Genomic DNA, 21,193 nt, shown 5'->3' with positions numbered 1-21,193 from the left:
CCCCCCCCCGCCCCCCGTGGGGACCCTCACCCCATGGAGGTTTGGCCAGCCTGGGTGAGGGGCTGATGGCTGTTTGCAGGCTGGCACACCCCCTTTAGGGTGGGGGGTCCCCACTGGAGTGCCTGGCCAGTCTGGGTGAGGGGCTGAGGGCTGTTTTCAGGCTGGCCAAGCCTCCCCGGTGACGGAAGCTCCCAGGCTCTCCTTTTTTGCTTTTTTTTCCTGGGATTTATTTACCTTCTATAATTGAAATTTTGTAACCTGGAGTGGAGCTCAGAGCCGCCCAGGGCTTGGCTTCCTTCATCGCTAGGGGCAATCCAAGGCTCCAGCTCAGTGGCCACAGCTGACTGAAAGCAGGTATCTGGGGTTTATTTACCTTCTATAATTGAAACTTTGTTGCTTTCAGTGTAGCTTAGAGCCATGAAACTTTGTTGCTTTCAGTGTAGCTTAGAGCTAGCCGCAGCAAGCGGGGAACCTTGGCTTCCTTCATCACTGGAGCAAGCAAGCCTCCTACTCACTGCAGCTCCATGGCTGCCGGCCGCCATCTTCGTTGGCGGTTAATTTGCATATCTCGCTGATTAGCCAATGAGAGGCTTAGCAAAGGTATGGTCAATTACCATGTTTGTCTATTATTAGGTAAGATTTGGCATCTATAAAGTTGATAATGAAAGTAACACTGTTTAAAAAGTAAAACTCCAAGAAGGTTTTCCTATATGCAGTAGTGCAGTGGTTGGCAAACTGCGGCTTGTGAGCCACATGCGGCTCTTTGGCCCCTTGAGTGTGGCTCTTCCACAAAATACTGACTTCTGCGCATGGGCCACAAAGTTTCAATCGCACTGTACATCTGCACCTGCACGTGGTTATTTTGTGGAAGAGCCACACTCAAGGGGCCAAAGAGCCGCATGTGGCTCGCAAGCCGCAGTTTGCTGACCACTGCAGTGGAAGAAAAAAAAAATTGAGAGATACAGAAAATAATAGAATACAAAATAAAGGTGCCGAATTAAAGTTCTGTCCTCAGTTTTAAAACTGAAATGCACTAAATTTGCCCCTTAAAATCTTTCTGGATAATACCTGTTCCCTACAGTGTACATCATATTGTGCTAATTAAATACTTTCACAAAGATAGCTTACTCCTGGTTGTATACACGGAATAAGACATTGCTATCCTTATTTTACACATATAAAAACTGAGGCTCAAGAAGGTTATTAAAATTGCTCAAGGGGTGGTGAACACACAACACAATATACAGATGATATATTGTATGCCTGAAACCTATAAAATTTTATTAACCAATATCACCCTAATTAATTCAATAAAAAATTAAAATAAATTGCTCAAAATCACACTACTACTAAGGATAAGCCCAGGATTAGTGTAGCCTTTGGAAAAGATAATACCATGTCTTCGAGAAGATTATAAAGTAGGTCTTTAATGTCAAAATCTAAATCCTCACTTTTGTGATTATCTCTTAACTCCGTATGCCACAAGCGTGTATAGACACAAACCTCGCATATCAACTCTGGTCACCCAATTTTAAAATCAGGCTTGTTAGTGACATGTCTGGGTTTGTAAAGGAAATTATGATAACTTAAACTTGTAAATATTCCAGTAAATATTCCAGCACATATGGAAGAAATGGGGATGGTTTCCGTTTTGGATGCGTGACAGTTAACTGGTTAAGCCCGACTCTTCTCTGTCATAAAGAGAACAGACTACCATATACAGGGAGGGAATGACCCATGGAGGAAAAGGTATTATTGTTTATTTAAAGATCTGAACATTATAAATCTGGAAGATAGGTCACCTACCTGGGGAAAAGAAAGGAAGATAAGAATGGGGTCTGATGGAGAAAAACAAACAAGAATGGGGTCTGATAAATGAATTAGAAATATAATGAAAACTACTGTTTTAGGAAACACTTTCATTCAGGTACTTTTTTAGAAACTTTCCATGGATTGGCTAGTAAATCTAAGGCTGAGAAGGGCTTGTTCATTGGTTTCTGGCCAGGATGTTCATTTGTGCTGCGCAAATGAACGCAGAATTAGCGTTCTGAACAGAACAGATGGAGGGATGCTGCTGGCTTTTGGAGAGAGCTGATTGTATGCAGAAAGGCACCTGGGAAGATGACTCATCTTAGGTGATGTGGGCCTGTCGATGGATCTGTCATCTCAGAGCTAGAGGAGCATGATGGCCTGCTTCAATGGAACAGAATCTGAGGGAAGGAGGTAAAGGAAATACCTGCTTCACTCACTGATTCAGGGACCAGGTCGGAATTCAAGGGTATGTGGGGGGAGGCGGGGGAGGGAGAAGGGAGCAGCAAGTAGAACCACCCGGCCAGAGACAATCAAGATAAGCTGGAATCCAGAGCCCAAAGAGCTAAGAGTTTCTTATTTTTTTTAAATATATTTTATTGATTTTTTACAGAGAGGAAGGGAGAGGGATAGAGAGTTAGAAACATCGATGAGAGAGAAACATCGATCAGCTACCTCCTGCACACCTCCTACTGGGGATGTGCCCGCAACCCAGGTACATGGCCTTGACCGGAACCAAACCTGGGACCTTTCAGTCCGCAGGCTGACGCTCTATCCACTGAGCCAAACCGGTTTCGGCAAGAGTTTCTAAAGAGACTGAGAAAGCTGCCAAACCTGGCACTGGTTCCAGCCAGATCCACCACATGCCAGCATCGAGGCAGCTTGATCTGTCATCCAAACCAAAGAGCTTGAAGACACTAATCTCAAATCAGATCCAAAGCAACAACAGCCTAGCTAATCTGACATTTCAATGGGGCCTAGAATTACTATTAACAAAAAGGATGTATTTCTTTCCGTTGCTTGTTCTATGTTGTTAACCACTACCCTATGTCACTTTAGGAAATTTAATAGACTTTTAAAACACCTGATGATGTTGTGTGCTTATGTCAGAAACAGCATGTGGTGGACAGCAAGGAAGCAGTATTATGCCTGGCAGATAACATTGAAAAGAGGAATCCAGAGAGATATAAATGGTGGGAGCAAGTGGAACTAATTTCTCAAACTTGACAGGAAAAAAAATAGTGGGGACTGAAGATAAAGTCAATCAAGAGTAGTCTATATCCCAATAAATAGTCAAGAACCGTGGTTGGCAAACTGCAGCTTGCGAGCCACATGCAGTTCTTAGGCCCTTTGAGTGTGACTCTTCCACAAAATACCAAGTGCGGGGACGCAGGTACAGTGCAGTTGAAACTTCGTGGCCCATGCGCAGAAGTCGGTATTTTGTGGAAGAGCCGGTATTTTGTGGAAGAGCCACACTCAAGGGGCCAAAGAGCCACATGTGGCTCACGAGCTGCGGTTTGCTGAGCCGCAGTTTGCCAACCACTGGCTAGAAGACGCCACGTGGCACCAGGAGAAAGCCTGGCAGAAGCAGGGTGAGATCTAGGAGCTCATTGCCCGGGCCTGGAGCTGCCACCTTTCCTAACTTCTCATCTAAGTCTTAGATTCTCAGTGTGGTTTAGTATTTCCCTGATAGCCATCCAACAAACTGTAAAAGCATTGACAGGGACAGGTATTCTGTAAGAGGACTGTGATGAAAACAGGCTCCTGCCTCTCCCATTGCTGATGACATTACCAAAGGGCAGAGGAAATAAATCAGCACTGTATCCGTAACTGTCTTCCCAAATAGTAAGCTACAGGGCAAATCTCATTCCAAAAATCACTCTTACTTCATGTGAGATTTTCTTCCTTAATTGTGTTAACATATATATAATTTAATATCATTGGTTGAGTGTTTACTATGTGACAATTACCATTCCAGACATTTTACATATATTATCTCATTAAATTTTTATTACTTTGATTTTATAGATATTAAAACTGAGTACTAAATTACTTTAGAAATTTTTACTTCAAAAACAAATGAAATGGGGTCATGAAATTGTATTCAGGAAAAATAAAATTCAAAGTATAGGTCTGATTGGATAACCAAAGTCACTTTCCAGTAAAGTGTATGGTACTCCCCAACCAGGAAGGACAAGAAACTGATTTTTATAATAATTTAGGACAAATTGATGACAGCTTTGCCCAAATTTCCACAAAGGCAGTGATCCTGGTTTCTGGTTGACCCTGGTCCTCAAGGCAGGTCTCATTAATCTTTTCTGAGCTTAGACCCTACATATCAGAAGTATCCATGTAAATGGTAAGTGGTATTTTTAAAAATCAGATCATCCTATAAACCATGGCTTTTTAAAACAGAATTATCAGGTAGCCTTGTCATAAACAACTTAATATGTATTAATGAATACCAAACCAAAAGTAGGAACTTCCACTTTCTAATAAAAAGCAAACTGAATCCATCTTACTTACTTACTTACTTACTTACTTACTTACTTATTTATTTTAATCCTCACTCAAGGAAGTTTTTCCATTGATTTTCAGGGAGAGTGGAAGAGAGAGGGAAAGGCAGAGAGAAACATCGATGTGAGAGAAACACATCAATTGGTTACTTGATTTTTAAATACTACCAAGGAATGGTCCTAGGCTTAAATGTTATTCTTTCCTAGTAAACCATAATAATACAGAACTATCAACTACGTGTCTCAGACCAAATTATTAGAACTATATGAAATTACCAACAGTCAAGTCTATCTTACCCACAAAAATGGCAATTTCATATAGTTCAACCTGAAACAGTAGTGAGAAATAGAGTAGGTAAAGGAAAACCCACCATCAGAGAAATTGATAACCTCATTAATTTCTTCAGTAAACACTAACTCTATAGAAATGCCTCAATTAATATATTGAGGAATAATAGCACTTGCCTAACGTCTCTTACTTGGCAGACACATCTATCAGAACTCATAAATGTCTCAGACAAGTAGCAATTTCACAATAATTAACATCTTGGAAGCTGGCCTGATTCTTCCCTAATTTATTACAAATAAAAACGTTTACCTTTTTTTAAAAAACACTAAGTTGTCTTGAACTCCAAGCCACATTAGGACCTTAAACATGAGAGTTAGTTTTTAGCTATGGATAGACAGTGTTTGGACTGGTAGTGAGCATAGTGGTAAATATTTGAAAACAGCTCTCAAGCAGGGCAGAAAAACGTGTGTGTGTGTGTGAGTGTGTGTGTGTGTGTGTGTGTGTGGTGTGTAGTAAATTTTACTGATATAAATAATGTGCAGCACACATATGAATAATAATAAAATACACAATAATCTTGTGTAAATTGCCTGCCTATGCCAGTTGATTCTCATAGAATGCTTGTGTTGATTTTCACCAAACTCTTTTATCTATAGCCAACTTATAGTGGCAACTGGCAAACAAGCATAGTTCCAGGTTCCATGATAAACATCCATTATCTTTTATGCTAACAAGCAAGACAAAAGCAAAACAATGAAGACACGTGTCAGACTTCACTCACCTGTCAATCATGTTGGTAACTCCTTTGCTAACCTGGATAATAATAGTTTCTGAATATCAGAAGAATATTTCCTCAATTATTTGTGCTATTCACATTTTAACAGCTGTTATGGACTGAATATTTGTATCCTCCCCAAATTCACCTGTTGAAATCCTAACCCTCCCAATGTCATGATATTAGGAGGTAGGGCCTTTGGGTGGTAAACAAGTCATGAGGGCAGAGCCATCTTGAACGGGATTTAGTGTCCTTACAAGGAAAGACAGGAAAAAGGTCATCTGTCTCCGTCAGGTGAAAATGCAGTGAGAAGGCAGCCATCTACAAGCCGAGAAGAGGGCCCTCAGCAAATACCAAATCTGCAGCACTTTGATCTCAGCCTTCCAAGCCTCCAAAACTGTGAGAAATAAATGCAGTTGGTTAAGCCACCCAGTCTGTGGTGATTTCTTGTAGCAGCCAAGGTGGCTAAGGCAACTATGGCCATCATACACTTTTAAGTTGACTCTGCATTATTAACATTTTCTTCATCATTTTTTAAGTCTAGAGACAATCAATCACCAATAAATCTTAGCCCTGATTTGTAGCCTTTGCTGATTCATCTGGTGTGAATACTACCAGTCACTAAATACAGAGTTGGGAAGAGGTGCACAATAGCATATCATTTTATAGTACTGCTACCATCCAGGCACAGTAGATGTAAAAATCCTCAAGAGCACAGACTATAGTAAAATGCAGTAAAATAAGTAGAAAGCAATAAAGTTTGAGTCTTTATTACCTTCATTTTTAATATAAGTATTCAAGGATATGTTTATATAAGTTAATTTTTACTAACAACTGTATATAACAACCAGGTCACAAAATTCCTGTTAACTGACTCTTATTAGTAGACAAGAGGTCGCTCCAGTATACCACTGCAAAATAAAAAATTTCTGATTCTCCAGTATCTTCATAAATTTCAGCTACTAATTACATTGTTGCTCTTAGAACTAAAGTTGACAGTGTCACTGAATCTATCTTCTAGACTATGACAAGTTTATCTAGGTTTTAAATAGAGCTATCAGAATCTAGTTCTAACTACAATAAATATAAGATTCTGTTTTATTAAAATAGCAGCAAGAGTTCCATCATTCTTTTTTTAGAAATTTATCCTAGGAATATTTCATAACATTAAAAATATTACGTAATTAAACCCTAATATACTAAGGTAACTGTATAAACTTGTAAGTTAAGGGCCTCTAGAAAACCAACAAGTAGCCATCTGTTCATTTGTAAGAGTGCACCACCCTGGAAGCACATGAAATTCATTACTACAGAATTTCTCAAAGCCAAATCTTGCCTCTGGCTATTTAAAAGGAGTTAAATATTATTGACGTAATACAACGGTCACTAATAACATGTTTAAAATGCCCTCCTTGAATCCCATGCTTTAGGGTAAGTGGAGAGCCAGAAAGGAGGAGAACTGCCTGCCCTTCCCATTTGCTTTCTGCCCAGCTATATAGCCCTTCACCAGAGAAAAGGTGAGTGACAAGAGCAATTTCAACTTTCCTCTGAAGTACAAAGACCTACTGATAGGATAAAAGACTGAGTGATGAGTGATATCAACTCATTAGTTACTCCACATCCAAATACTTTCTCCCAAAGCACAAGATGCTGGCCTCCAAGACCCATCTGTTCCTAATTCTACGCTGCCTGGACATCTATGAAAATGAAGATCACACCACACTGGCAGAAGGCAACCTCACTCTGTCATACCCGATTTCCTCTTCTCTTTGCAAGTACACCAATATTCTTGCTTCTTTATACTACCACCAACTTCATGACACGAAAACTATCTCCAAATCATGGAATTTCATTTTATGCCAGAGAAAGAATAATAAATAAAATATGAAAGACAGAATTTATTTTAATTGCCACAATTTTAAAAACACGGGGTGCTTTTAAAATGAAATATATGTGACATCAGTTATAATAATTTCTTCATCCCATAACATTTCCAGCCACTAAACAATGCCTCTCTCCAAAAACACAATTTTTAAAAACCTACAAAAACCAAAACATTTCCAGTCAGCAGTAACATTCCAGGTAATGGCAGGGCCATCAAATTGTAGTAGGAATGTTCTAGATTATCTTATTTCTTATTTTTGTGAATTTTTTTTATAAGCAGTATTTTTATTTAAATTATTTTATTTGTAACTGATTTTATTTCTGACAAAATAACCCATTTCATAAAACAACTTTTTATTTGGGTCTGTTTAAGAACTAAACACTCATGAGAAACTACAAGGTTAGAATGGTTAAAAAATATAGCTAATAGAAAGCTTTCTTCCAGACTACCATTCATTTTAATATTTACAATAATGCAATCGTTCAAAAGTTTGCTAATGGAAAGCTTTCTTTCAGACTACCATTCATTTTAATATTCAGTCAGAAATATTAAAATTTCCGGAAACGGAGTGGCTGAATTAGAATTCAGTTTATAAATTCACTTAGCCCACCTTTTCCATGACAGCATGTTTTATATTATTCTGAAAACGTAGCTAAGGACAGTGAATTAGCTACATTCACTTATCTACTCATTTCTCTTAATACTAAAAAACGACTGGGGGTGGGATGGGAGAAACCTGCTTCTACCAGCTCAATGCTCAGCAACTCTTTCCACCATGCCTTCATTTTTTCAGTACTCCAAACAAATTACCTTCTCCCTTCTCAGATTGTATCCAATCATGACATTCATGTGAAACAAACACAATGACACAGAAGACAGACCCCTTACAGAAAACTCTGGTGAATGCAACAGAATATGAATAAGACAGTCTTGCATATTGCTATATAATGAGGTTAATGTCCCACCTGGAACCATCATTCTCCTTAGCTCTCATTATCACATAACAAAAGAACAGATTGTGTGTTTCAGTAGAAAGATAATAGTGCGCCTTATTTTGATGAATGATCATCTACAGGCTGGATACCAGCTCACATCCCAAGCAAATACTTCACTGTAAGAGATCTCAGAGCATTCATGTGCGAGTCTGTCCTAATTCTGACAAACTACCATGTCGAAAGCATACTCCTTGATGTCCTCAATAACCTACACATTCGCTGATTCATCTCAGTTGTTTCATCACAACGTTATTACCAAACCATCCCAGTCCATCAGAATAGATGTATATGCAGCAAGCAAGGCATGTTGGCATCTGTAGCCTGCAACCGCCACCGCAATCTTTCCAACGGGACTGCAAACCTGCCCAACTGGATAAAAAGTGTCATTATGAAATGGCTGTGGCACATGACCTTGAGCAAAGAAGAAGTATGGAGAAGGGGTTTAAACAAAAGATGACAAGCGGTGGAGGAGAGGTGAGACTGGTAAAGAGAGCAGCAGACAGGCGGCCCTGCATTACCATTGTCAGGGCTGGCAAACATTCTACTTGCACTGGAGACCGTCTTCCCGATGTCAGCCAGGGAGCGGAGGTTGGATTTCTTGGTTTGATGCCGATGCTTCCGGAGCAAAGTGTAGGTCACCTTCTCCTTAAGGTCGGGTTTCAAAAGGCCGGTCTCAATCTGATGGTCAACAATCATATCTGACACAGAAACAAAGCAAAACAAAAACAAAACTCAGTCACAAGACCAGGAAGGCCTTCTCATTACTCGAACTTTAGAGATGTCATCCTCAAATTTAATATCAATACACTATTTTCCAAATTTCAAACTTCCCACCTTAGGAGAAGGGTAAAGATACAGGTACAGGAATATTGGCATTAGTAAGAGCTATAAATATTCCGGTATTAATTATATTTTTGGAGAGGAAAAATTCTTGTTCATTTTTTTAATCCCACTTAATAGTGAATTCACATTAATCAATTCTTCTCTGAGTAACACCATAAATCAGCAATTTACATTTTTCAATTAAGAAAAAAAGATAAGATTAGAAAAGTTCATGTACTCTATCATGGCAAGTGTGCCAGCAATATAAATGATATAAAAAACTTAGAGAATATGCAAAATTTAAAGTAGTGACATTACTGATGTTTTAAAATAGTTCCTCAAATTCTTGTGTTCTACTCTCTTTATAATGGGACCCAGGAAAGGAAAACAAAGCCTTTCCCCATATCAGGTTATTTGAATACCAATTAATCCAATAAAAACAATTAAACTACAAATTATGCCTTCGTCTTATCTAAGAAGGGATGCCTATTCTTGTTTAGATCCAATATAACCCATTAGTCATTTTAAGGTATAACCTGACTACAATTTTCTATGAAATTTTAATATCTTATTCTTACTACCAAAAAAAATTAATTTTTTTATTAGTTCATTTTTTAGGAATGGTTTTTACTAGAAAAGATGACTGTGTTTCATAGAAATTGCTCCATGGGTGGCTCTGCTGAAGGACAAGTTTTATTCTAATCATAAATAAGATAGTGACTAGGATGTAAAGTACAGTAAGGGAAATATAGTCAATAATATCGTGATAACTTTGTATGGTACCAGATGGGTACTGGAAATATCAGGGGAAACACTTGGTTAATATGATTGTCAAACCATTATCCTGTATACCTGAAACTAAGACAAAATAACAGTGAATATAAACTGTAACTTAAAAAAATAAAAAAATTTAAAATTTTCAAAAATATGAAATCCTTTTTCTCACAAGTCAGCACAAATGTAGCCTGGTGCACCCCATTCTAACATCACATCACAATTCGACATTTCCTCTGTCCAAAGTAGGACTCAGGACAGAGCATCACCGAATCTGTGCAAGACATGCAATGGCAGACGCTACCTCAGCATATGCAGGTAGAGTTTTTGTCCCTGCAGAGAACCAGAAGAATGCACCCCATGCCCACCTTTTCAGGTACATGGGTGCAGCTAGCACGTATCAATATTTTCCTTGGGCAAAGTTCTCAGTTTACAAAAACGGAGAAGAAAACAAAGCTCCATACTACTCGGCTGCAAAAAGGGAAGAAAAATGTACCCTTTGCGACAGCATGCATAGAACCAGAGAACATTATGCTCAGTGAACTAAGCCAGTCAGAGAAAGACAAGCACCATATGATTTCACTCATTTGTGGAATCTAATGAACAAACTGAACTAACAAGTAAAATAGAGACAGACTCCTAGACAGCTCTTGTGTGGGGGAAGGCGGGGGGTGGGGGGAGGAGGGATTGAGCAAAAAAGAAAAAAAAAACAGAAAGAACTCATGGACACCGACAAGTGTGGTTGACAGGGGGTGAGGGAGGAGATGGAAGAGGGTATTAGGAGTGATAAATGGTGATGGGGAAAAAAATTAAATAGAATAAAATAAAGGGGGGAGGGGAATGAAAGAAAATTGGCCAGAGCTGTTAGGATAACAGCATCTACCAAGCGTTCCCAACCTTTTTTAAAATTAGGAATATTCAAGGGGGGTGGCTGGGGCATGACCGCACCTCTCAGCAGCTCACCTGTACAAAGCAAGCACTCACAGACCTGGCCTCACCGCCGAGGACTAGAAACTAATGATTTACACAGGGTACAATCAACTAGTTGGGAGCCAAACAGAGGCAGAATCCAGATTTTCCATCATGTGCCTTACACAGATGCCGTAAGTGTCACATCACGCTGGGCCACTTGGTAGGGAGCCTGGGCAAAGCAGGAAGAGTCTCTCCCATCGGAATTTTTGCTTTGACAATGGCCTTTAGCGCTGAACATTTTTAACTCTGCAAACCATGCTCAACAAACTCAGAACTGATTCTGTAATTGCAATGAACCCTCTGCTCCACAGCAAAAGTAATTAGGTGCTACTAAACACCACTCCTCTACTTTCCCTTTAAGTCTTGTTCAATGTGGAAAGTCCAGTTTACAGAGGAACCACAAAAATAAACAAACAGCCCCAGCATATCTGCTGCAAGTGTTATCAAACTCCTACTCTAATGCCAGGGTTGTGGATTAAAGGGTTTCTTATCTACCCTTCCTGGCAGGACCTCCCTCTATTCTTGCCCTCCCTTGTAATCTCAAACCAAGCCTACATCAGCATAGCCAGCCCTGTTAGTAATTCCTGGAAATCACCAGTTAGCACAGGTTAAAACATCTGTGTGGCTTATGCCTTTCATTAAGTTTCCATAAAAATGGCCCACCATACAGGGAACTCTTTGAGCATAAACTACAAAACCTTTCAAGGAAAGTGGGGGCAGTAACATCTCATAGCTACACTGAAATTAAGCCTTCAGTGTCAAAACTCCACAGACGTTACCAATTGGGAAAGAATGTGCCAACCCTACATGATAGCAGAGCTGCAAGGAATCTCAGAGAGCGTCCAGTTCAACCTCCTGTTCCACAGATGAGAAAAGACTGGGCAAGAGAGACTTGTTCACAGCCATAGCTAATTACAGGCAAAATACCCCAAAATAAAACCAGGTTTTCTGACTCAGAGTTTAGATTTTCTTCCATATCACACAATACTTCTCTTTATTTGAAAAGGAAGCTCTAAACCAGTGATGGCGAACCTATGACACGCATGTCAGAGGTGACACGTGAACTCATTTTTTTGGTTGATTTTTCTTTTTTAAATGTATATTTAAATATATAAAATAAATATCAAAAATATAAGTCTTTGTTTTACTATGGTTGCAAATATCAAAAAATTTCTATATGTGGCACGGCACCAGAGTTAAGTTAGGGTTTTTCAAAATGCTGACACACCGAGCTCAAAAGGTTCGCCATCACTGCTCTAAACCAAAAAGAGTATTGATACATGCAGAACTTCTGCAAACCAACAGAAAGATGGCCATGCAACGGAAAGAAAAAAAAAGCCAAAGGAGACATTCTTAAAGGAAATACAAACACCCAAGACATTAGTTAACTCCAAAACTAACAGACAATTTGAACAAATTTGTTACAATGCAACCAATTACAAGGTATCTGTTAATCTACTAACGTAGCAAAATGTAAAAGGCAAATTCCTGATGACATGAAGGATGCATGCAACAGGCAATTCCATATACCGATGATGAGTGTAGTAACTAGCACAACCTGTCCTGAAGGCGCCCGCAGCCACATGACAAAACCCTTTAAAATGTTCAAGCCCACCCTAACTGGTTTGGCTCAGTGGATAGAGCATTGGCCTGCGGACTGAAGGGTCCCAGGTTTGATTCCAGTCAAGGGCATGTGCCTTGGTTGCAGGCACATCCCCAGTAGGAGGTGTGCAGGAGGCAGCTGATAGATGTTTCTCTCTCATCGATGTTTGTAACTCTCTAACCCTGTCCCTTCCTCTCTGTAAAAAAATCAATAAAATATAAAAAATAAAAATAAATACATAATAATAAAATGTTCAAGCCCTTTGAATATGTCACCATTGGAAATCTATATTAAAGAAACAATTTCACAAGAGGACAAAAATGTTCCCTTCTTTTTTTTTTTTTAAGCTGATGTCTGTGGACCCAGTCCTGAGTGACCTTTATTTATTTATTTTTTATATCTTTTTATTGATTTCAGAGAGGAAAGAGAGGGAGAGAGAAATAGGAACATCAATGATGGAGAGAATCATTAATTGGCTGCCACACTGGGGATCGAGCCCACAGGCCAGATGTGTGCGCTGACCGGGAATCAAACTGTGACTTCCTGGATCACAGGTCAACCCTCAACCACTGAGCCACATCAGCTGCGTCACTTCTTTACTTTACAATAAAATCTTAAAGGCACTTCAATGCCCGATAATAGATTTTTAAGTATTTTGCAGCTATTAAAATGATGTTTATATTTCTATTTAATGAGTTGGAAAGAAAATCTGTATTAGGTTTTTGAGTTTAGAAAAAGGCAGATTATAGTGTAATAGTATGATCCTGTTTTGTAAAATAAATTTCTTATCTGGAAACGTACAGAAAAATTGCAGGAGGACAGCTCTGCAGGATCAGATTTGTGGTATTTTGACTTTTGTGTTATATTTTTCTGGATTATTTAACCGTTTGACTGCTAAGAAGCACTATCGCGCTCTTCTTATTTAAAACAAATTGTTGTAAACAATTGGCATTTTTTAATTTTTGTTGTTGCAAAGCAATACAAGTGAGTTTATTGTATAAAAAGTGTTTTACATTTTTTCCCATATATGCGCAATTAGTGCCGCAGTTTTGGCATATGTCCGAAAAAATACGTCAGCAGCCAAACGGTTAAAAATGAACATAGATTTGTAATAAAACATAAGTATATTACTATCCTGAAAATATAAAAGATGTAAAAGAAGAAAACGACTAACACATCTGCCCACAGCCATAGCTCAGGAACGCCTTTAAATATAAAATGAGAACTCCTAAAATAGAGCTACATTTTCCTAATCCATGTCCCATCATAATAAAATACCAGAAATGACATAGTTTTTTTTAACTTAGGAGGGGAGGAAAATACCAATGTACTTGCTTCATATGTGAATGACACTTTAAATGTAGAATTATGATGATAGTAATAATAAAGCTACTAAAATAATCTGCCCTGACCGGTTTGGCTCAGTGGCAGAGCGTCAGCCTGTGGACTGAAAGGTCCCAGGTTTGATTCCGGTCAAGGGCATGTACCTTGGTTGCGGGCAAAAACCCAGTAGGAGGTATGCAGGAGGCAGCTGATCGATGTTTCTCTCTCATCGATGTTTCTAACTCTCTATCCTTCTCCCTTTCTCTCTGTAAAAAATCAATAAAATATATTTTAAAAAAATAATCAGTGTTTATCCTATAAATACTTTAAAGACAAAATTTTCTACTAGTTTTAAGAAGGGATTCTGGCCCTAACCGGTTTGGCTCAGTGGATAGAGCATCAGCCTGCGGACTCAAGGGTCCCAGGTTCGAGTCTGGTCAAGGGCATGTACCTTGGCTGTGGGCACATCCCCAGTAGGGAGTGTGCAAGAGGCAGCTGATCGATGTTTCTCTCTCTTCGATGTTTCTAATCCTCTAACCCTCTCCCTTCCTCTCTGTAAAAAAAATCAATATATTAAAAAAAAAAAAGAAGGGATTCTGCCAAAAAAAAAAAAAAACCAAGAAGAGGCTCTGAGGAGAATCAGAATTGGGCTGAATTTCTTTTTATGCACATGTGACAAGGAACAACTGCTTAAACGGTTTCCCTCTGCTCATGACCAGATTTCTTCATGCCTGCAAACTCGAAGCATCAGATGCCACTAAGAAGGAGTAGCAGGTGGATTGCAAAAAAGGATAAAAATCTTGCTATTGTTTCTTTGATATAATCACACTTGTTATTATTACTTTTTCTTCTCACTTGTTGAGATAAATGGGGTGGAGGGGAGATGTATCTTAATTAAGACTTAGCTGCACATAATTCTCAACTCAATTCAGGACAAAACAACTCCACCCTCTGCTAAAAAGAGAATAACTTTTTGATAACCAAATAATAACAATAACTCTTCAAGTTACCATTCTATCTTCTGTCGTTTAAAATAAAGTCAGTCTCTCTCCTTTTTCTCTTTCTGTCTCTTTCTTTCATTCTCTCTCTCTTATATATAATCAATAAACATATCCTTGGGTGAGAACTAAATAAATACATGAAATAAAATTAAATAAGGGTTTTCCCCCCTTCATATTCTTTAACTTTCTACAAGGTTTAGATTGTTTCAGAAGATGTTTAAGTATTTCTTTTCAGTCAGTTACACTCTCTCAAATATGTTCTTTTCCTTGCACTCCTGCAAATCTGGTCCTTTCTTTTCTTTCTTTTGCTTGTGAATTGTTTTTTGTTGTTGTTGTTTTGTTTTGGTTTTGCCTCTTTATTTGCCTCTGTCTTGTTTCTCTGTATTTTCAGTTCCAGAATGCACCCCTGCCCTCTCTGCCTGCTCGCCCCAGGGACTGCAGAGTAAACCTATTACCAACTGATGATAGTACAAGGTGACCTAGTAGTGTCTGATTTTAAAATTTAATGACCATTTTTTAAATAAATGCATGGAGGTTAGAGAAAAAGTTCACAGTTGGTAACAAAAGGTAATGGAAAATTAAAGTGAGAACACAGAATGCTTGGAGAGCCTTCCTTAAATGTAGTAAATACCAGAACCTCTCTGGTCACTGGCTAACAAGGCTCCAGTATAATGTGGGAGAGTGTCCTCTACTTCAACTAAAATGTTGGTTAGTTGCGGAGAACAGATAACCCTTTCTGGTGATGAATATCCAAAGACAGTCTTACAGAAAGTCCAAGAATGTAATTCCACTTGAACTTTCATCACCTTTGTATATCACATCTAGGCACAGCACAGAAGCTGTTAATTATTTCCAGGTCCATCCACTACACCTTTCAGAATCTTTTCTCCTGCTCATGAAGTCCCTGAACATCTACCTGACTCAGTCTACACTCAGCCCTCTGCTGGGTGACAGGGAGAAAGGTTTGGATAAACTCATGTATGCTGACATAGCTATATAAGAACATAATAATCACACCTGATACCCTCATCTGCTTCTCACAAAAACCCTGAGAAGTCCACCTTCATCCTCCTTTTACAGAGGAGTAAACTGAGACCACTAAAGAGTTAAGTAACTTGCTTTGTCCATCCCACGGTCATCCAGGCTAGTAGACGTAGACTTTCATTATAAACCCTCTTCAAGTGTAAACTCGCCATCCTTTCTACAACACCACTCTATGTCTCATGGAATTAATATAGGGCCTTTGTCAGACAGCAGTAGATTTTAGTATAGGACTCTCTGGGCTCAGTGAAATAAATCTCCAAACGATGACATTTTAGGCAGTAACAAAAGCCTATGGTGAGACTTTTTCTTTTTAATACAGGAACCTTTCTGCTGACCTTTAAACCACACACATCTTCTCCCCTTAGACTGCCTATGCATTGCCAGGACACAATTTACTAAAGTCCATTTTTCCCTGCATGTATGCATTTCCGATGTATTTTTGCAACTTGTCTGACTTCAGACATTTTTGCTCCAGGTGAGTTCTTAAAGTCTAAGAATAGAGAGATTGCAGTTCTCACTCAAAAATTGGATTGATTTTTGCTAACCATAACACTTTTTTAGATACTCTCTCATGCAGACTTTAATAAATGAGAAAAAGTTAGTGGGTGAAGAGTGATACACATGTATAAGAGTGCATTGTAGTGCCAGTAGGCCATTAAGGAAGATGCTTGAAACAATCCTGGCAGCCTGATACTTAGGATGCTTTCAGCTCTGTAAGGTGCTTATGCAATTATAAAACCTTAAATCGTCAATATGCAAATTATTCTGTTAGGAGACACGTTTTTGTTCTCCATGTTTCTGTTTCTACTGAAGCATGAGTTGTATTTGTATCACTGAGATCACTTATGGTTCTATCCTAATTTATTCATAAAATGCTGTATAAGAAAAGCTGACGTATCCCTCATTGTAAAAGTAAAGAACATACAATGTGGATGCCTTTATTCAATTTAGAATCCTAATGTTTCTGATTTTACATTCTTCTTGTCAAGATGCAGAAGAAGGAAGAATCCTTACATTTATCTACCTCAAAGAATCACTTGGCTAAAGTAACCATCATTCAGCTATGGAATTTGAAAGCCACAAAAGTTCCAATGATAAAAATCTTTTTTTTAATAACCCAAACAACATGAAAGTAACATTTCAATTTACTTTTTAAAAAAGACAGTGGAACAAATTGCCTTTCCATATGCTTCTGTCTTTGTAGATGGGCCCTACCTTCCCTTGGTAAAATAATCCAAGATCTCTCCTCATATATCAAATGTCCATTTCAGACTCATCTGCTTTGTCAAATATGAAAAATTCTACTCAGAGCTGTATTTCCTACATTATCTTCTAACTACCCATACAGACATGGATTTATAACGTATCCCGTTTACAAAGTGGTAGATTTGCAAACCTAATTCCAGGGCCTGAAACAGTGTCTGGCACATTGCAGAAGCTTACACATCATTGCTGAATAAATGCATGAACTCATTAATTCTGTGCACCCAGCATCTTCCCATTGGTCTTTCTCCTTTCTCATGCACCTTCAATACATCAGATGCATGAAAAGTAAGGGGTTTCTTTGCAAATCTAACAAGCTCTCTGAAGAAGAATGGAATACATATATATCAGCTAGATAGATGCCTCATCTGACAACAAATCTTTTCTTCCAGTGTAAGTGCTATAACCTCCCCAGTGTCTATAAAGACACAGATGTCATAGGCAAGCCTTTTGTCTAAAGATAATCAAAGAACTTTTGCAGCAATCTGAAATTACACAGAAATTTTACACTAGTCCCTTTCTGTAGAGCCATGATCCACATCCTTTTCCCCATAATCGCAAAGTAGGGATCCTAAAGACCCCTTGGGAAAGCATAGCATCCAAACAGGTCCAATGGTCACCTGGTCGTGGAATTTTCCCAGGAATAACAGGCAGAGCCCCTGTACCTGTTTTTGAAGGTGTGCTCAATGAGCAACACATTTATGTTGTTATTCAGTACAACCAGATCTGAAGGGTAATTAAGGCCACTTAGGCCATACGTCTGGTTCTGCTAGAAAATAAAAACATATACTACTGTCTGGAATGTAGTGATGTGTGCCCAAGATGTTCTACATGGTGAGTTAACATTCACTACACAACTCTAATTGCAAAAGATGCCCAAGCTGCCCTGCACCGTTAGGTTTACCAACTTGCGGGAGGTTGTTCAAATGACTCTAATTGCAAAAGATGCCCAAGCTGCCCTGCAACTTGCGGGTGGTTGTTCAAATGGCACTCAGAACTAACCTGATCTGACTCAGTCACTAACCCATAAGGTTCTGCTGGCTTCTTGTCCACACAACTTTTCTCTACGTACAGCTAACGAACTTTGACTTCTGTCTACGAAATCAGCCCCAACCCAGGAACTAGACTGTTTTCCTTCCTACAGAGGATTTAAACCCTATTATACAGACAACAAAACTGAGGCCCAGAGCAGTTCAATGTCTAAGGTCAAAGACTTCTAGAAATCTAGTATCCAGACATCCAGTCCAATATAACCAAAAATTGGGTGGAGACTCCATTCCAAATATTAATACCAGAAATAAATGCATATACATACAGTATAATCACAATATTAATTTTTATAAAATAACGTTAAAAAATAAAAAGCATTAAGAGAGAAGATTGAGAAACAAAACTGATGAAAACACACCAAAATGTTAGGTGCAATGAATGACTTTTTAAATTTTCTTCTCAAAATATGTCTGTATTTTCCAAATTTTCTGCAAAAAACCTTATTCGTTTTATAACATAAAAAGAGAGAGAATAAATGCTCTAGAATATTCACCTCTGCTTATACTAGAAGTCATCGGCATTGATGGAAACTCATGAATAGGTAGGGAACAATGAAAAAATGATAGGAACTTAAAGCAACATACTTACCCACCAACTGTGGGAGAGAAGAAGCCTCCCTGTCAAGCATGATGGATCCTTTCTCTATACACGTCCTCAGCTCAAATAAGCTGTGAAGGGATAATGTGGCCACGTGGGGCTTGCTCCATCTCTCCCCACCCTCTTCCACTTTTTCTTCAAATTTAATCCACCTAGGAACATGAGAATCATGAATAGCAATTAAAAGTGTTCTAACTTACCTTGGAAATGGCAACATCAACCCCTCTGTTTCCACCCCCATCGGCACTACCAAAATGCCTCCTTTCCTAGAGTCTTAAAACCTTATTATATCATTAATTAGTTTTTGTTTTGGTTGTTGTTGCTTTTGGGGGGGGGAGTTAAATAGGGAATTTATATGCATAACCCACTGACATAGACAATAGTGTGTTGAAGGCCTGGGAGGGGCAGGTGCATTGTAGAGGGAGTCAATGGGGAAAAAACAAAGAGGACATCTGTAATACTTTCAACAATAAAGATAAATTATAAAAAAATACACCAAATAGAGTCAGTAGTGTGCACCTTTCCCTAATATTAGAGAGAAAGAAAACAAACCCAAAGGAACCAAAGGGGTGTGTGTGTGTGTGTGCGTGTGTGTGTGTTTTAATATATTTTATTGATTTTTTACAGAAAGGAAGGGAGAGGGATAGAGAACTAGAAACATCGATGAGAGAGGAACACCGATCAGCTGCCTTCTTCTCACCTCCTACTGGGGATGGGCCCGCAACCAAGGTACATGCCCTTGACTGGAATCGAACCTGGGACCTTTCAGTCAGCAGGCCGATGCTGTGTCCACTGAGCCAAACCAGTTAGGGCAGAACCAAAGGTTTTATATCTGTCTATCAGTAACCACAAAATCCTTAAGAATGATTTAACTAAATTTTTTAAAATAAGGTAGAAAAATATGCATTACAGATTTATCCATGTAGGTAGAGCCTACTATGGGTAAAAATAGCCACCACTATGTGAATTCTGTTGTGAATTCACGAAGCAAATTTATAGAAGGTGAAATATCAGTTATATACCAATATTTATCTTAACTATTTGAAAAACATGGTGTAAAGTGGTCACATGAATATAAAATTCCCCTTTAATGCCTAAAGAGGGTGAGCACATGTTGCTATGTCTTACTTTAATATATATTTCTCAGCTGATCTCTCTTCCCTCCTTAAAATCTAGCTTCATATGTGTTTAAAGATACAGAAACTCAACGAACTACACATCTTCTTCTTATAACAGATCTATTAACCTTAGCAACAGAACAAACAACCCTCCTTCAGAGCTTCTTCTTTCTGAGACATTTTGATAGCTTAGTAATATATATTTAAAAAGCTTAATGGAAATGAGAGCAAAACACACTTGACAGTTTTTATGTCCCACATATTACACATATAGACTCTTCAGACACTGGTTAAAAATATGCATTAAATAAAAAGGGAAAGCATTATCATTTTGCTATTCAGCATGATCCAAAGAAAAATGCTTTTTTTTTTCTCTCACTTCAACCTTCTAAAAGATATTGAAAAAGATCAACAGAGGGGTTTAAAAAATTGTTTTTCTACATTCTTCACCCAAAGGTTTAATGATTGAAAAATGTTTACCTAGAAAAGCTAAACGCTCACCTAGCTCACTAAACATGAGAACAAAGGGCAGAGATCAGAGGAAGCTCTACATAAGATATTATTTATAGACCACTCACCACCCCCAGAGGAAGGAAAAAACACATTAGCAGAACCAGGAGGGAAAAGAATCAAGAGATCAGCCACAGTGTCATAGAAAATTTAGAATTTTAAGCAAGCCTAACACTCATGTGATTCAGAAGTATTTTAGCCATATTTGAAAAGTCTCCCTCCATTACCCCTCTCAGTAAGCCTCTCCCACCCAATAAACTCCCACTTGTCAATGGCAACCTTATTCCTAACCTCACCCTTAATTCTAAGACCCTCCTCCTTTCTCCTGTATCCCAAAATATGTAGGCAGTGGAGACTTTTTACAAGCTTTCCTCGCAAGTTAAAAAACCAACAGCACCACCAAAGTTTTAAACCTTCAAAACTGGACCTTGTTTATCTCTACAAAGTATTTGCAAAGCATCCCAAGAAAGAAACAAAGACCCTTAATATTCTTATGTGTGTCTGTGTGTGTGTAATTTAGTTCTTCACTTTGGCTGGTATTAGAACCACAGAGATAGAAGAGAATAATGACAATCTACACTAACAAAAGAGAAAAACGGTAATTGGCGTATGACGCTACCCTTTTCATTGGCTAATCAGGGCTATGTGCAAATTAACTGCCAACTAAGATTGGCACTTAACTGCCAACAAGATGGTGGTTAATTTGCATATGTAGGCACAATGCAGGAAGGCGAAAGGGAAAGCAGGAAGAAGCCCCCTGCCACTGACAGTGATTGGAAACCCAGGGGGGAGCTAAGAGCTGGGGGGCAGGGCATAGGTGGCCCCCTGGGGCCGCTTATGCCCTGCC

The 21,193-nt window shown here is 38.7% G+C and overlaps 1 protein-coding gene across 8 annotated transcripts in view; it reads right to left on the bottom strand.

Moving 5' to 3' along the window:
- The window catches only part of SLC4A4 (solute carrier family 4 (sodium bicarbonate cotransporter), member 4), a 345,530-nt gene that overhangs the window by 192,972 nt on the left and 131,365 nt on the right, over positions 1-21,193 (bottom strand). For all 8 annotated transcript variants that reach the window (XM_015567926.1, XM_015567925.1, XM_006769914.2 and 5 more), the window contains 2 exons: positions 18,710-18,870; positions 8,788-8,967 (listed from right to left, as the gene is read on the bottom strand). In XM_015567926.1, the coding sequence (XP_015423412.1) occupies positions 8,788-8,967; positions 18,710-18,870 (341 nt within the window). The remainder of the gene's footprint in view (positions 1-8,787; positions 8,968-18,709; positions 18,871-21,193) is intronic.

This window comes from Myotis davidii, unplaced genomic scaffold (assembly GCF_000327345.1).
Source record: "Myotis davidii unplaced genomic scaffold, ASM32734v1 scaffold284, whole genome shotgun sequence".
Lineage (NCBI taxonomy): Eukaryota > Metazoa > Chordata > Mammalia > Chiroptera > Vespertilionidae > Myotis > Myotis davidii.
This window is presented reverse-complemented; position numbering and strand designations above follow the sequence as displayed.